Source organism: Sphaerodactylus townsendi, linkage group LG05, assembly GCF_021028975.2.
Source record: "Sphaerodactylus townsendi isolate TG3544 linkage group LG05, MPM_Stown_v2.3, whole genome shotgun sequence".
NCBI classification, from domain to species: domain Eukaryota; kingdom Metazoa; phylum Chordata; class Lepidosauria; order Squamata; family Sphaerodactylidae; genus Sphaerodactylus; species Sphaerodactylus townsendi.
The window spans coordinates 100,413,446-100,428,479 of NC_059429.1; the positions used below are offsets into that span (position 1 = coordinate 100,413,446).

At 43.6% G+C, this 15,034-nt stretch overlaps 1 protein-coding gene across 3 annotated transcripts in view; it reads left to right on the plus strand.

The window, feature by feature from the left end:
• CHD6 (chromodomain helicase DNA binding protein 6) overlaps window positions 1-15,034 on the plus strand; it is a 139,655-nt gene that overhangs the window by 72,889 nt on the left and 51,732 nt on the right. For all 3 annotated transcript variants that reach the window (XM_048498809.1, XM_048498810.1, XM_048498808.1), the window contains 2 exons: window positions 8,843-8,990; window positions 14,676-14,825. In XM_048498809.1, coding sequence (XP_048354766.1) covers window positions 8,843-8,990; window positions 14,676-14,825 — 298 coding nt within the window. The remainder of the gene's footprint in view (window positions 1-8,842; window positions 8,991-14,675; window positions 14,826-15,034) is intronic.

The following is a 15,034-nucleotide window of genomic DNA, read 5'->3' on the forward strand; positions in this document are numbered from 1 at the left end:
GGCTCTGCTATGGCCCCGCTGATCAGCAGGACGCTTCCAGCCACCCTGGGCATCTGCTCCTACTGGCTGCCCCCAGGCTGTCTTTGCTCTAACAGGCTTGCTCCTGGTGGGACTCCTGCCATCTCATTTCTTCCTGTCCTCTTCTGCCACATCGCAGCTTGGATGGGCTGCCCCTGGGGCTGGCTGAAGATCCCACAGTGCAAACTGCCCACGCCTCTCTGCTGTCTCCCATCTTCCTGAGGCAAAATCCTTGTGTCAGTCATCCTTGTCCCTGGCCCTGGGGGTGTCTTGTGAGTTGCCTCCCTTTGCTCCTGGGGCTCTGCTGTTGCCTCCCTTTGCTCCTGGGGCTCTGCTGGGGCTGAGGAAGACCTGGGCCAGGGTTCCCAGACACTGCTGCACAAAGGAAAATGTGGGTAGGAAAGAGATGGCTTAGTGTTGTTGTGGAACAAGGATAAGTTAATGATTTGACACAAGGGTGATAATCTAGAGCGGAAGGCATATATGGGGTATGGACAACTCTCCTCTTAACCTCATATTTGGACACCAGTAGACTGAACATTAAAAGTTGGTTTGCTTGTGAAATTAGTAGCGAAATATTGGATTTTTTAACCATCTTTATAGTATTTCATTCAAAGCTGTATTGCTGCCCTTTCAGCCTGTCTGTCAAAGCTGCAGGAGTTCCCATTTCCAAGGTAAAGGCTAGAAGGGCCTTACTTTTTTTTCCTGTTGAAGGGAATGAAAATAATAGTTCAATGGAAGGTCCCCTTCCCTGTGGTGTGATTACAAGTGACTGATTGATAGGAAAGATCCACGAGAGCATTCCTCTCTGACATGGCTGCATCATTCTCATATAACATTCAGATATCATGTATATGTATTGACGGGGTCTTAAGTCTTGAGGTTTGATTTCATCTTGCAGTACTGCACGTTCTTGTCTTGAATGTTGCATGCCAAGAATGAATAAATAAGTTATTGTGATGAATAGCAGTACTAGTTGAAAATTGCAAGTACCTTTTGTGTAAGGATCTCTAAATAGAGAAAGAATGTTGACCTTCTGGTAATTATTATCTGTCCTCCCAAAGTGAGGAATGAAGAGATGGGAAATAGAAAAACATATATTCGAAGTCTGAAGTGAAGCCATATCAAAATTGCAAGGTGAATCCAGTTCTATGCGTCAATCACTTGGCAATGTTACCTTTCCAGAGTTAATATCCCATTCCTCAAACTGCCAAAGGATGTTTCTTTTGCCTTTGTGTTTGAGCATGACACATGAGATACTCAAAGGTCTGTGTCATTGCCCAAACTAGTGTAATTAACAGACTGGTTGGCAGAGAAGAGCTGATATCTGTTGTGCAGGTCCCCTCGTTGATCTCCCACCCCCCCACCCCCCCACCCCCCAAAAAAGTCAGAGCTGATTTACCGTGACTTGGTAGGCTTTTCAAAGGAGAGGTAGTTTTCAGTTGCTTTTTTGGGGGTAATGACCCTGGTATTCTTTTTCTTTAGTGGTCTCATCTAAATACTAAGCAGGGCCAAACCTGCTTAGCTTTCGAGATCTGACAAGATTGGGCTAGCCTGGTCTATCCAGGTCAGGGCAGTTGATAATAGATGGAGGTAAAATTTCAGCCTTTGCAGCTGAATCTTCCAGCTATGGTAGAGTTGTATAAATATCAGCATGACCCTGACTGGCTTGCTTTTAGAATTTGTGTTTGTCAGAAATTAGGTTTTGCCATTCCATTGTGGCCAACATGTTAAATGCTTCTATAGGAATACTGTGAGCACATTTTACCATAGAATGTATGTAAACATTTCCATTCAGTAGAAGATTTTTTTTTTAAGTTTAGGTGAATCCATGCTATTTGCACGTCAGGGCTTTTGCTTTATATGGTTGTTTAGCCAGGCTAGTGACAAATTGGTCATGCTTGCTGCTTCAAGCCCTCAAAACTCAGAATACATAAACAGCGGGCTCCTGCACAGTATTTTTGTAGAAGTAGATAGGTAAGGAATGTTCCTTCCAAGGAAGCAGGGTAAAAGCATTCATGCAAATGAAGTAGTTGCAAATTCTCTAAGTGGCTGCTAATAATGGCATAATCTCCTCTGAATTATTTCTAATCACAGCTAGATCCAACATTTCATGAACTGATCAGTTAATTGTGACTACAAAATCAGCGTCTGGGGACCTTCTACAAAAGCAGAAGCTTCAGCTTTCAAGTATTTCTAGAGTTTCTGATTCAGTTAAACTGATGTAGATGCTTACATTTGCCCCAAAAGCTACTTGACCAGTTATCTTTTACACAACTGCCGCGTTAATAGGACGTTCCCAGAAGACTGGAGCATGAGATCTACTGAATATATTGTTTAAAGCAATTATTTGCAACCAGTTAAGAAGAAGAAGAAGAATTTGGATTTACTGGGGTGTTGTGTGGTTTCCAGGCTCCTGAAGATCCCCAGTGGTTCCAGCGGTGAAAGCCTTCGACAATAGTTTAGATTTATATCTCCCCTTTCTCTTCTGGAAGGAGACTCAAAGGGGCTTACAATTTCCTTTCCCTTCCCCCCATAACAAAACCCTGTGAGGTGGGGCTGAGAGAGCTCCCAAGAACTGTGACTCGCCCAAGGTCACCCTGCTGTTTTGGAGTGCACAAGCGAATCTAGTTCACCAGATAAGCCTCCACAGCTCAAGTGGCAGAGCGAGGAATCAAACCCGGTTCTCCAGATTAGAGTGTACCTGCTGTTAACCACACTGGCTCTCAAACTGGGGTAGTGTATGCTGGCACCAGGTATGTGAAACAAAATGGCATTCTTAATGCTGAGACAAATGCACTTCAAATAACTTTTTTTTGTAAAAGTACATTAAACCCCCTAATGGCCTATCTTTATCTAACATAAAACATGCTTATATTTTAAATTGATAGCTGTAGAAATTTAATGTGGGAAACACTATAGGAAATTTGGCTTGAGCTATGCCTGATTGTGTACTTGTGGACTGTTGTCTTGTTTGCTCTTTAGTGAAGACAAAATATTGAAGGGGCATTTGCAGAAGGCCCTGGAGTGTCTAACTTTGCAGGTTGCTTTCTTGAGAGCTAGTGTGGCATAGTGGTTAAGAGTGGCAGACTCTAATCTGGAGAACCGGGATTCATTCCCCACTCCTCCGCATGAGTGGTGGACTCTGATCTGGTGAGCTGGGTTTGTTTTCTCCACTCTTCCTCTTGAAGCCTACTGGGTGACCTTGTGCTAATCACAGTTCTCTCAGAACTCTCTCAGCCCCATCTATCTCACAAGGTATTAGTTGTGGGGAGGGGAAGAGAAGGCACTTGTAAGCTGCTTTGAGACTCCTTAAAGGTAGATAAAAGCAGGGAATAAAAACCAACTCTTCCTCTTCATCATCTTCATCTTCTTCATCACTTAGGGACTCTGGTACTTTTAGCAAACTGAATTTAAAAAACACACACCCCTATTTAAATCTGTCTTGTGAACAGAGCATCATAATCACGTGGGAGATTACATGTCTGTGGCTGATCTCAAAACAAGAAGAATTAAAAGAAAAGGCAGGGAAAGGACGGGGTACAAATTAAATGGAAACTAATTAATGTAATTAATGTTATCCATTAAATTAATGTTATTTATTGGTTTTCTGCTGCCAAAGTTATTTACTTCTGTTTTCATTAGCTTGAACATCTTTGTGTTGCATTTGTTGCTTCTTGGTATGGGTAAAAAACATATGCATCACTATCTTGTTTACAAACGTGTATTGCAGTTGCATGCCCCAAAGAAACATAATCATATACAAACAATGGTACCTGCAGTTGTGCCCATCTAGTGTGCAGCACCATCTCTCTTTTTATGCTGTGTCTGCAACAACTTTGCTTATCTGAGCAAAGCCTTCTGAAGATGCCACCCTGTGAATGGGTCAGAGTCAGCCAACATGCATTCTCTGTTATCCTCCCCCATTGTGGAGGAGCCTGCATGAGTGGGTTAAGAAGTTTCCTGCACTTCTGTCAGCCCACAAATTGCCTGGAAACAAAATGGTTCCACATGACATTATAATAAGGAAAAAGAGTTGTGGTGTAATGTAATGAAGGGCACTTTAATAAAAGAGATAGGACTGTAGTCTGCTGTTGATTTTATTCATTACCTTGTTTTTATTGTATTGCCTTTGTAATTCTCTTTTCTGTATTTATGATATACCCTGTTTCCCCGAATATAAGACATCCCCGGAAAATAAGACATAGTAGAGGTTGTGCTGAAGTGCAAAATATAAGGCATCCCCCAAAAGTAAGACGTAGCAAAGTTTTTGTTTGGAAGCATGCCCGTCGAACAGAACACAGAAAAATAAGACATCCCTTGAAAATAAGACATAACACATCTTTGGGAGCAAAAATTAATATAAGACAGTGTCTTATATTTGGGGAAACACGGTACCATCTCTGATATATGCTTTGTATTGTTTTCTAATTTGTGCAGTCCTAGTTCTATTGCATTGCTTATTGGATGTCTCATGCTATTCAATGGCATTGTTTTGCAGGTGTGATCTGCCTTGAGTCTCAGTGAGAAATAAATATAAATATAAAGTAAATAAATGAATGAATGAATAAGATTACTTAGCAGTGAAATCAGACCCAAGTTAGGAAACTCTTAATTGAGGGGCCAAGGGATTTTTTTGGGGGAGGGGGGTCTAGAAGAAGAATAAATTAGGAACCTGTTCATTTTTATCAGTGGTCTGAGGGGAAAAAGCAAAATAATTGCAACATATTGGCAGAATGATAAATAATGAGCATACATCTGTTGCAGAAGTTATACAGATCTATTCTGGCTTTTTCTTTCTTTTCCTTTTTTTAAAAAAACAGAAATGCCTGGCAGGTTATTTTTTTAGAAACAAGATGGGAAAGTGCTGTATAGTCCAGTTGCTTTGTATTTCTATGCTGGAATGTTTTTGTTTTCATCTCACTGAATTTGCTACCTTTTGCTGCCTTGTTCCTGGAAGTAGAAGTGTAACCTGATCCTCTCAACAAGATCAGACAGTTTGTAGTTCAGCCAGCATTTTCCTTGTTTAGGGTCTTTGTTCAACTCTGTTTCTCTTTGTTTGAAGAACTCTCAACTGTACCAGGCCACTGGCTTGCCATGTTAACTCTCCAACCTGACTCCGTACGATGGTTTGCTTAATATTGCTTTGAATATTGCCAAGAGCTATTCGTAACTTAAAGGCATGTGTTTTTAACATTTTAAATGTTAACTGATTAAACAAAAATGTCTCTGTGTTATTGTTAGTAGGGTTGCTCTGTTTTGTTAGTAGGGTTGCTCTGTTATTGTTACTGCTTAGCATGGTTTGTTAGTAGGGTTGCTCTGTTATTGTTAGTAGGGTTGCTCTGTTTTGTTACTGCTTAGCATGGTTTGTTGCCTTAGCTGTAATTAAGATTTCAAATATACAATAAAACTGTAGCTTACTCAGCTAAGCTTTATGTTGGGATGATATGTACTGGGAGACTCCAGTGAGACACCTTTGCCTCCAGTATGGTTTTTATTTTATTAATTTTTATTTAATTTGATTTAGTACTCCACAATCCCCGACCAAGGCCTGGCTCAGGACAGCTTACAAACATATTTAAGTCACAAAATAATTAAAAACCTTTTAATACATAGTAATTACTCATATGGTGGTTTGGTTAACACATTGGTTACATATGCAGCCCAACTCTCACCCCAGTTTTAAAGTCTTATGGGGGAGGTGAGGAGGGGGTATAGTCTTGGGGGCCAGTATGATACAGTGTAGACTAAGCGGCTTCAGTTGTAGACCCAGGAAACATCCCTGTCTCGCAGGCTTTGCAGAATTGGTTTATATCCTGCAGGGCCCTGCTGTCAATCGGGAGTGAGTTCCACCAGGTAAGAGTCAGGGCCAAGAAGGTTCTGGCTCTGGTGAAAGTCAGACAAATGTCCTTAGGGCCGGGACCACCAGTAGGATCCTCTGTGAGTGGTACGGGGAGATGTGGTCCTGAAGATACGATGGTCCTAGATTGATCAAGGCCTTAAAGGTTAATACCAAAACCATGAAGATGATCTGGAATTCAACTGGTAACCAGGGCAATTGGCAGAGTACAGGTTTTATATGTCCCTCATTGGAGTCCTGGTGAGGGCACTCACCACTGTGTTCTGGACCAGTTGTAGTTTCCGGAGCAGTCTCAAGGGCAGGCGTAGAGTGAGTTACAGTAATCTAGCCTGGAGGTGACTGTCGCATAGATCACTGTGGCCCGATTTGAGTGGGATAGATAGGGAACCAGCTGTCTGGCCTGCTGGAGATGGGAAAAGGCCATTCTCCTTCTTTTAAAAGGGTCTTCTTCTTCTTTTTTTTTAAAAAAAAGACAATTCCCCACAGCTCTTGTGTGGCTGAAAGGAACATGGGAAAACAAATGTAATCAAGTGAAAAAACATAGTCTGGCTCTCTGCATGGACGCTCACTGAGTGAACTTGGGCCAGCCATACATTCTTACCTTTACGTACCTCACAGGGTTGTTGTAAGGAAAAGAAGGAGGAGGAGGAGGAGTGCTGTAAGCTGCTTTGAGTCCTCGTTATGGAAAAACCTTCTACTGGACTCAAATCTTCACATTATGGGTATTGGATTAGACTGAAGGTGCACCTGCCCTCATCACTTTTGAGCTTCAGGAGGCAGCTGAAAGTTTTATTTTAGGAGAGTATTCCTCTTACCGTATATACTGGCATATAAGACTACTTTTGAACCCTGGGAAATCATCTGTAAAGTCTGGGGTCGTCTTATACGCCGGGTACGTAGTCTTATATGGCGAGTATAACCCAAACTCTATATTTTAACTGGGAAAGTGGGGGGACATCTTATACACCCAGTCATCTTATACGCCGGTATATACGGTATTTAGTTTAATTTATTGGCAATGTTAATGGAGAGTAAGTTGTGTTCTTTCATGTGTTTTTGTCATGGTTGTTTGATTTACACTGTCAGCTGCCTTGAGTTCCACAAGGTAGAAAGGCATCTAATAAGTGTTTTAAATGAATAAAAATAATACTGTACTTAGGAAGAAATGAATGGGTTAATTTGGCTATTTGCAATCTTGTTAATATGTATAGAACATGTGTTGGTGCAAAGGACTGACGTTCTTGGAAACAAATGGGTTATTTATGTACTATATTCCTGGATTTGTAATAGAAAGGCTGTTGTAGGTGAGCCATGGGTAACCAAACAAATAATTTTGTCCTACTTTCATCCATTGTGAAGTGGAGATTTGTTCACCAAGCAAGATGAGTGATTTTGCTTCCACATGGCGGTTGGAGAAACTTCATAATTTAGACCAGGAATGTTTACTTGAAGCCTTTCTCCCCACCCCCAGACAATGAGGTGGGGTCTGGGCATATTTTTAGCTCACAACCCAACCCCCTCAGGCTTCATCTTTGAACCAAAGGAATATGTTTGCATATGGGGAATGAACCATAATCACAAATGTGCTTCCCAAAAGATCTCCTGATGATGTCATTTAGCTGTGGAGCCTAGTGTGAGAGACCATTAAAACAGAATGTATCTGAAATGTGTACATTGTCTTGTTTACTTTTTAGAGTACTAGCAGTCAGGGAATTGTGTTCATCTCCCACAGTGTCAACAACACTTTACTGTATGACTGAAACTATAGGTAGAAACTAGATGAATGTTTCGTAGGTTTTCTGGAAACTAAAAGTGCATCAGACTGCCAGCTGGTTTTCTATTATTAAAGTATTGGTCCAGATTTGACTTTGGATAAGAAGGTGAATCTAGACTGCAGGGTTGTCATTGTCTTTACTTTTTTCCTACTGCTCTGTGTATGGTTGTTCTTAGGCAAAAGTAGCTGGGTTTTGTTTCTGTAGTATCTGCAGCTTCAACACCTACCTGATACTGGAATTAATTAAACCTGCTGTTACTAGCTTATATCCCCTCCTGCCTCTTTATTATCTTGTCTGTCTTACTCAATTTTGCTCTTTTGGGGGAAAAAGGTGTTTTCTTCTTGGTGTTCTTTTGCAAATACCCGCTTCTAACAGTCCCAATTCTTGTTTGTCTAGAATAAACTGTCACTTGGATTGGGAAATAAAATTGAGAATAAGTAGTACTTAATTGTAATATGTAATCATCCTTTAAAAATCTTTCCCAAATGTGTTTAATAGGCTCGTGTGTGAGATTTGTTTTGGGCTCTCAATAATTATTTTGATGTATGGAGTCAGCATTAATTAAAGTTATCTCACTGACTAGAACAAAGTCACTACCTAAGTGCTGTCAACTGGCATGAAGGCCAATGCATTTACAGCCACTTTTTAAATATCTGAATCCTTGTCATATCTTCAGTTTCCATCTCTTTAAGCAGAACTTGAAGTTGTTAGCTGAACGCAAGTGCTTGAGTCTAGCGAAAGCCTGAAATAATAATTCTGCAATGATAGTCCTTTCAGAAGAATGTGGGCTGGAATCCAAAGTATGCATGCCTAAAATGATTATGTACATTCACAAGCCTTTGCTTGTGGTTTTTTTCTTTTTGGCTACACCTTTTTACACTGCCCTGTACTGGATACTGCTTCAGGGTAGGGTGTGAGATATCTCTTGACCTTCAAGTGCTTTTTAAAAGGAATTGCAAGGGACTGTGATGAGAATAGACCATTTAAAAGCCTTGGCTGATGACACAAATGATCCTTTGGATTCTCATGGTTGACTCCAAGAAATCTGATGCTGTCGAAACCATGGTGGCATAAAGGTAGACTTATTAGGGTGGCATTTTATGAAGAAATGCTAAACATGGAGTTGCCTGCTGAGCTCACTTCCTGAGATATGCCCTCTAATATTTTATGTACCAATTTGTGTCTGTAGCACGGAGCAAGGACCAACTCCTGTTGAGAAGAAGAAAAAAGGGAAGAGGAAACATGACACTCCAGTGGAAAACCTAGAGCTGGATCAGAGTCTCCTTTCGTTGTCTGGGCAGAGCCCTGAGGAGTCTGCTGAACTGACTGACAGCCAGGTAAGCTTGGTCTTCTCATCTTCCTGAGCATAGACTATCTCTCTTGAAGATTGGTGGATACTCCTACTATGAGCCTGTGTAGGGGTTGTCCTGTTATATATCCATAAGTGCTCCTGCTTTTTGTTTGAACATTTTCTTCTTTATAATGACTTTCATGTTGAGCGCCCCTAAGGATGCATATGTGTCAAAGACCCAACTAGGCCTTTGGGATAGTAGCAATTCCAAACCCTGGGTTCTCAACCAGTACTCAAAATACAAACCAGAATTTTTAGATTTTTTTTTGTTAAAAGAAAAGTTGAAAAATAAAAGCTTTAAAAGACATGCAGTGAATACAGAATCATAAGATGCATTGTCAGGTACACGATAAAACTATGAAGTACACTTACTAAAGGAAATACTTTGTAGGAAATATAATAGAAGTCCTCACAACCCGAGCAAAGTACTTCAAGCAAAGTAGAGGCGAAGTAAGTGATAGACAATGGAAAGATGGCTGCTTACTCTGATGAGATTGGGGTGGGTGGTATAAAAGTCGAATAAATAAATATATAAATATTTGGGTGCTGTGTGGTTTCCGGGCTGTATGGCCGTGTTCTAGCAGCATTCTCTCCTGACGTTTCGCCTGCATCTGTGGCTGGCATCTTCAGATTCCTCTGAAGATGCCAGCCACAGATGCAGGCGAAACGTCAGGAGAGAATGCTGCTAGAACACGGCCATACAGCCCGGAAACCACACAGCACCCAAGTGATTCCGGCCATGAAAGCCTTCGACAAAATATATAAATACATACATACATGCATGCATGCCAGTTAACCAATCAGGTATCAAGTTAGTGAGAACTCTAGGTGAGCAAATTACCCCTCCCCTTTGAAACTTTCAGTTAGGACTTTAGCTGACTGGCTGGATTCAGTTGAACATAACAAGGATGATTCCATTTCTAATAAGAAATTTGACCTTAGTGGATGGTACAGCCTACCTGTAAACTTCAAACACCTGATTTTAAGCTATATGAAAAACAAGGGAGACAGAAAATAAGACTTTTAGTAAGCTTCTCCAGTAATCAAAATGGAGTCTCTTTGGACATAGCAGCATACAAGCAAAATGGTTACTTCCTTCACGGTATGCATAGCAGTTTGTATTGAAAACTGGACATGCGGGAAGCTACCAAACTGGGTATTTACATTAAAAATGGAAGGACCTTATTTTTTAGGTGCTGCTTTTCCATATGAACAACAAAGCATGCAAAGTCATTGTTCTTGTTGTATAGGCAGATGAGTGATCAATGCAATATGGGAATGTTGGTATCTAAGAGTGAATGGCACACTCGATGAGCAGGTGGAGGCACACTCGATGAGCAGGTGGAGGACTGGAATTCCCGGCTCTCCGATGCCATCGAGATTGTTGCTCCCCGGCGTCCTCTTCGCCCCCGTATTCGGCAGGCTCCCTGGTATACCGAGGAGCTGCGCCATATGAAACGGGCGCTTAGACGACTAGAGCGAGTGTGGAGGAAATCTCGTGATGACGCGGCGCGAACATCTTATAGGACGTTTATGAAGGCCTATGAGATGGCAACGAAGGAGGCAAAGAGAGCTTTCTTTTCCTCCTCTCTTGCGTCTGCTAGCTCCCGCCCGGCACAATTATTTCGTATAATTCGGTCTTTGACCTCCTTATCAGAGAGGTCCACAAATCATCGATTGGCTGTTGGCTGTGAGGCTTTTATGAGCTTTTTTGCAGATAAAGTCACGTCGTTCCGCCAGGACCTTCCTGCCACGTTGTCTACAATTAGTGAACTGGAGGCTCCCTTGCCGTCTTCGGGCCCAAGTTTGGCCCAGTTCTCCCTGCTCTCCGATGCCGCTGTTGACAGGGCCTTGGCTGCTGTTAGACCTACTACCTGTCCTCTGGATCCGTGCCCCTCCTGGCTTATAAAAGCTTGCCGGGCGGAGCTACGACCCCATCTGTTGAATATCATCAATGGCTCCCTTGAGCAAGGAGTCTTTCCGGATGGGTTGAAGGAGGCAGTGGTCCGCCCACTCTTAAAAAGACCATCGCTAGATCCGAGTGATCTGGCCAATTACTCGCCCGTCTCGAATCTTCGTTTCTGGGGAAGGTAATTGAGAGAGTGGTGCTGGAGCAGCTTCAGGGTTTCCTGGATGACACATCGGCTTTCGATCCCTTCCAGTCCGGCTTCCGTGCTGGGCATGGGACGGAGACTGCTCTCGTCGCCATCACGGATGCGCTCCGTATACAGCTTGATCGAGGCGGATCGGCGCTGCTGGTTTTGTTAGATCTTACCGCAGCGTTTGATATGGTCGATCACGACCTTTTGACCCACCGCCTGGCCGCCTCTGGGGTGCGGGGCACTGTCCTTCAGTGGATTGCCTTGTTTCTCCGGGACCGGAGCCAGCAAGTGAGGTGCGGGGATGAAGCCTCCCGGTGATGCCCGCTTCATTGCGGAGTACCTCAGGGGGCACTGTTATCCCCGCTGTTATTTAACATCTATATGCGACCACTTGCTCAGCTGGTACGGAGCTTTGGGCTGATTTGTCATCAGTATGCTGATGACACTCAGCTCATTCTGTTGATGGAGGGGGGAGAGATCGCCGCCCCTGTGGCTCTCCAGCAGGTAGCTGGAGGCGGTAGCTGGTTGGTTGAAACAGAGCAGGCTGCAACTGAATCCATCGAAGACGGAGGTCCTCTGGCTGGGCCACGAGGGAGAGGCTGGGGATTTCCAGCCGCCGGTGTGGGAGGGGGTCTCATTGGCGCCGACCTCCTCCGTCCGCAGTCTGGGGGTCCACCTGGATTCATCTCTTTCTATGGAGACCCAGGTGGCCCTTACAACCCGGACTGCGTTTTTCCATCTTCGCCAGGCCCGGCGGCTGGCCCCCTTTCTCTCCCAAATGGACCTGGCCACTGTGATCCATGCAACGGTCACCTCCAGGCTAGACTATTGTAACTCGCTTTACGCGGGCCTTCCCTTGCGTTTGATTCGGAAGTTAAAGCTGGTCCAGCATGCGGCGGCTCGTCTGCTCACAGGAGGCGCCTTTAGAGACCATATTCAGCCTGTGTTGCGCCAGCTGCACTGGCTTCCAGTCGAATTCTGAATCATCTTCAAGGTGTGGGTTTTGACCTTTAAGGCCTTGCGCGGCCTGGGACCCTCGTACCTTCGGGACCGCATCACCCCATATATCCCTACTCGGCCTCTGCGATCAGCAGAGGCCAATTTGCTGGTGATCCCTGGGCCCTCTATGATGCTTCTGGCCTCCACGCGGGCCAGGACTTTTACAGCACTGGCCCCGGCCTGGTGGAACACCCTTCCTCCAACTGTCCGGGCCCTGCGGGACCTGGGTGAGTTCCGCAGGGCCTGTAAGACTGTGTTGTTCCACCGGGCCTTTGGAGTGTCTGGCCGCTGATATGGTGCCCCCTACTACTCCTTATTGCCCTCTGGTTTTCAGGGCTGTTACATCAGGGTCCCCTCATATTGAGGGGCCTACCGTCCCCCCCCTTTTTTCTGGGGGTAGGTTTTAAATTTGAGGTTGGACGCCTGCTTTTATGCTTTTATGTATTAATTTGTTTCCGCTGGTTTTAGGTTATTTTAGTGCTGACATGAGATGGAGCTTATGTCTTTATATTGTATATGTGTTTTGCTCCTGTTGTCTCTGAATCCTTGCTGTTCACCGCCCGGAGCCCTTCGGGGATCGGGCGGTATAAAAGCCGAATTAATAAATAATAAATAAATAAATAAATAAATAAATGTACAACACACACAACTAGGGCTCTGTATTCTGATAAAACTGAACCGTTTTGGCTATTTTTAATTTATTTTCGGCTGGAAAAAAATGGTGGCAGTATAAGGGAACTGAAAAGTTTATGCCTTGCTGCCGTTAAAAACGAAAAAGAGGCCGGGGGGGGGGAGGGGGCAGAGAGCCCAGCGTTCAGCTTTGTGTCTGCTGCCTCCCAGCTCCAAATGGAGCTGACCAGTAGCAGAGTTGAAGCCCCGCATTCAGCTCAGCAGCTGCTGCCACCTAGCTCCATGTGAAGCTGGGAGGTAGCCGTAATTTTTCGAGTTTGTGTTTAATAGATCTGAAAAATTTTGATTTGATTTTTTTGGAGTTTATTGAAAATTTCCGGGACTATTAAACTTAAACCCAAAAAATACCAAACGAAACAAAACCCTGGTGCACATCCCTTCACACAGTGTCTTGCATACAATTGTCTGGATGCACCTTCAGAGGCATATCTTACATGTGGAGAAAGTCCCTTCTGTTTCCAAAAATCTTCCTAGTGTAGAAATTGGCAGGAAATGCACATGCTGCAAAAAAGGTTTGGGAACAGATGTGTGAGTGTGAGTGTGTTCAGGGACAGGACCTCTGTATAGACATGATCAGGAGGTTGGTAGGGAGTTGGAATGCAAATCCGTGCATTCCTTTGGGGATGTGATCCTTTTGTTTCAGAGAATACTTTTTCCTTAGATGGATGCCTCTGTTTTACATAGTGGTTTTGGGCATGTTATTTTGGAGATAAAAAAAACTGGCAGCCTTCGGTTTCAGTTTGCCCACTAACAGTTTCCCATATGGCCCCCAACATAGCCCTGATTCCAAGGAAACTTTTCAGTTTACATATTTTATCTGCTCATTCAGCAAGCAAAAGATTCTTAATTCCTAGCAAAAGAGTTTTGGCCGAATTCTGCCTTTATTCCCTGCACTGTGTACTACTCCTTGGCTTGTTTCTGAGGTCATTCATTCATGGAGCAGGAAATAAGATGGAAGCTCTCTGAGGTAGTAGAATTGGCAGGAAATGCACATGCTGCAAAAAAGGTTTGGGAACAGATGTGTGAGTGTGAGTGTGTTCAGGGACAGGACCTCTGTGTAGACATGATCAGGAGGTTGGTAGGGAGTTGGAGAACCAGATAGGAAGGATCACCACTGGGCAGGGGTCACGGCAGTTCCACATATGCATTTTCATAATTGGTAACTACAGTAGCAAATGGAGAATGGTATGTGCCCCAGAGCCATTGTAGATTTAAAAACACAACAGAACTTCCAGAATTGCCTTATGGCAGTGCATAAATTCAGCTGCAGATTGTCAAGTGCTGAATAATCACTTAACGAAAAAATCAAGTTATGGACATACATGTGTGAACCAGCTCTCAAATGTACACATGTTTCCTGGGAAGATTGCAGGGCAAGAGGCATCAGTCCTGGATGGGGTGATGAGAAGGATGCTGAAGGGTTGGTTCTGGGACTGCCAAGTAAAAGAACTGAACAAGAAGAACTGGTTGAATGGAATTTGTGAATCAAACAAGAAGGTCAAGAATGTGCTTAGGGAATGTTTGCAGTGTGAAGGGACTGGTGGGTTTCTCAGAGGCGTCTCTGGAAAAGGGGGAAATTAAGTTCTCAGTAAGCAGTGTTGTACATATTGCGATCTCCCTAATTTTTACACAGCCACTTGTTTCTTTTCATCTCCAACCTGTTAGGGAGAGCCAGGTGAGAAGGAATGTTAGAACTGGTAGACAATTAAACCACAGACATACTACTTGTGGTGTATATCAGAATGGGAAAGAATCGCATATTATTCATTAGATACTTGCCCCGTAGTTATTCACATTCCCAGCCCTTTGACTTGTCATGGACATTATTTGATTGGCTTAATGTCTAGGATTTAATTTGAGTTTATGTTTGATACACGCAGAAGCGCCGCTCTGGACGCCAAGTGAAGCGCAGGAAGTACAATGAAGACCTGGATTTCAAGGTGGTGGATGATGATGGAGAAACAATAGCTGTGCTGGGAGCTGGCCGGGCTTCTGCGCTCTCTGCGTCTACCTTGGCCTGGCAGGCAGAGGTAGGGATGGACCATTGGGAAAACGGGGCTTTCTGTGTTCCTATTGTGAGAGATAATTTACTCATATGAATGACTAATACTGAAGTGATATGACATGTGCATATGGATTTTTAGTATTTGTACTAGGTTTGAGATCAGAGTTAAGTATGTAGCTGGAGCTGTGGCCAAATCAGTGAATAGAGTTTTGTCAGCTGAACTCACATAAGTGA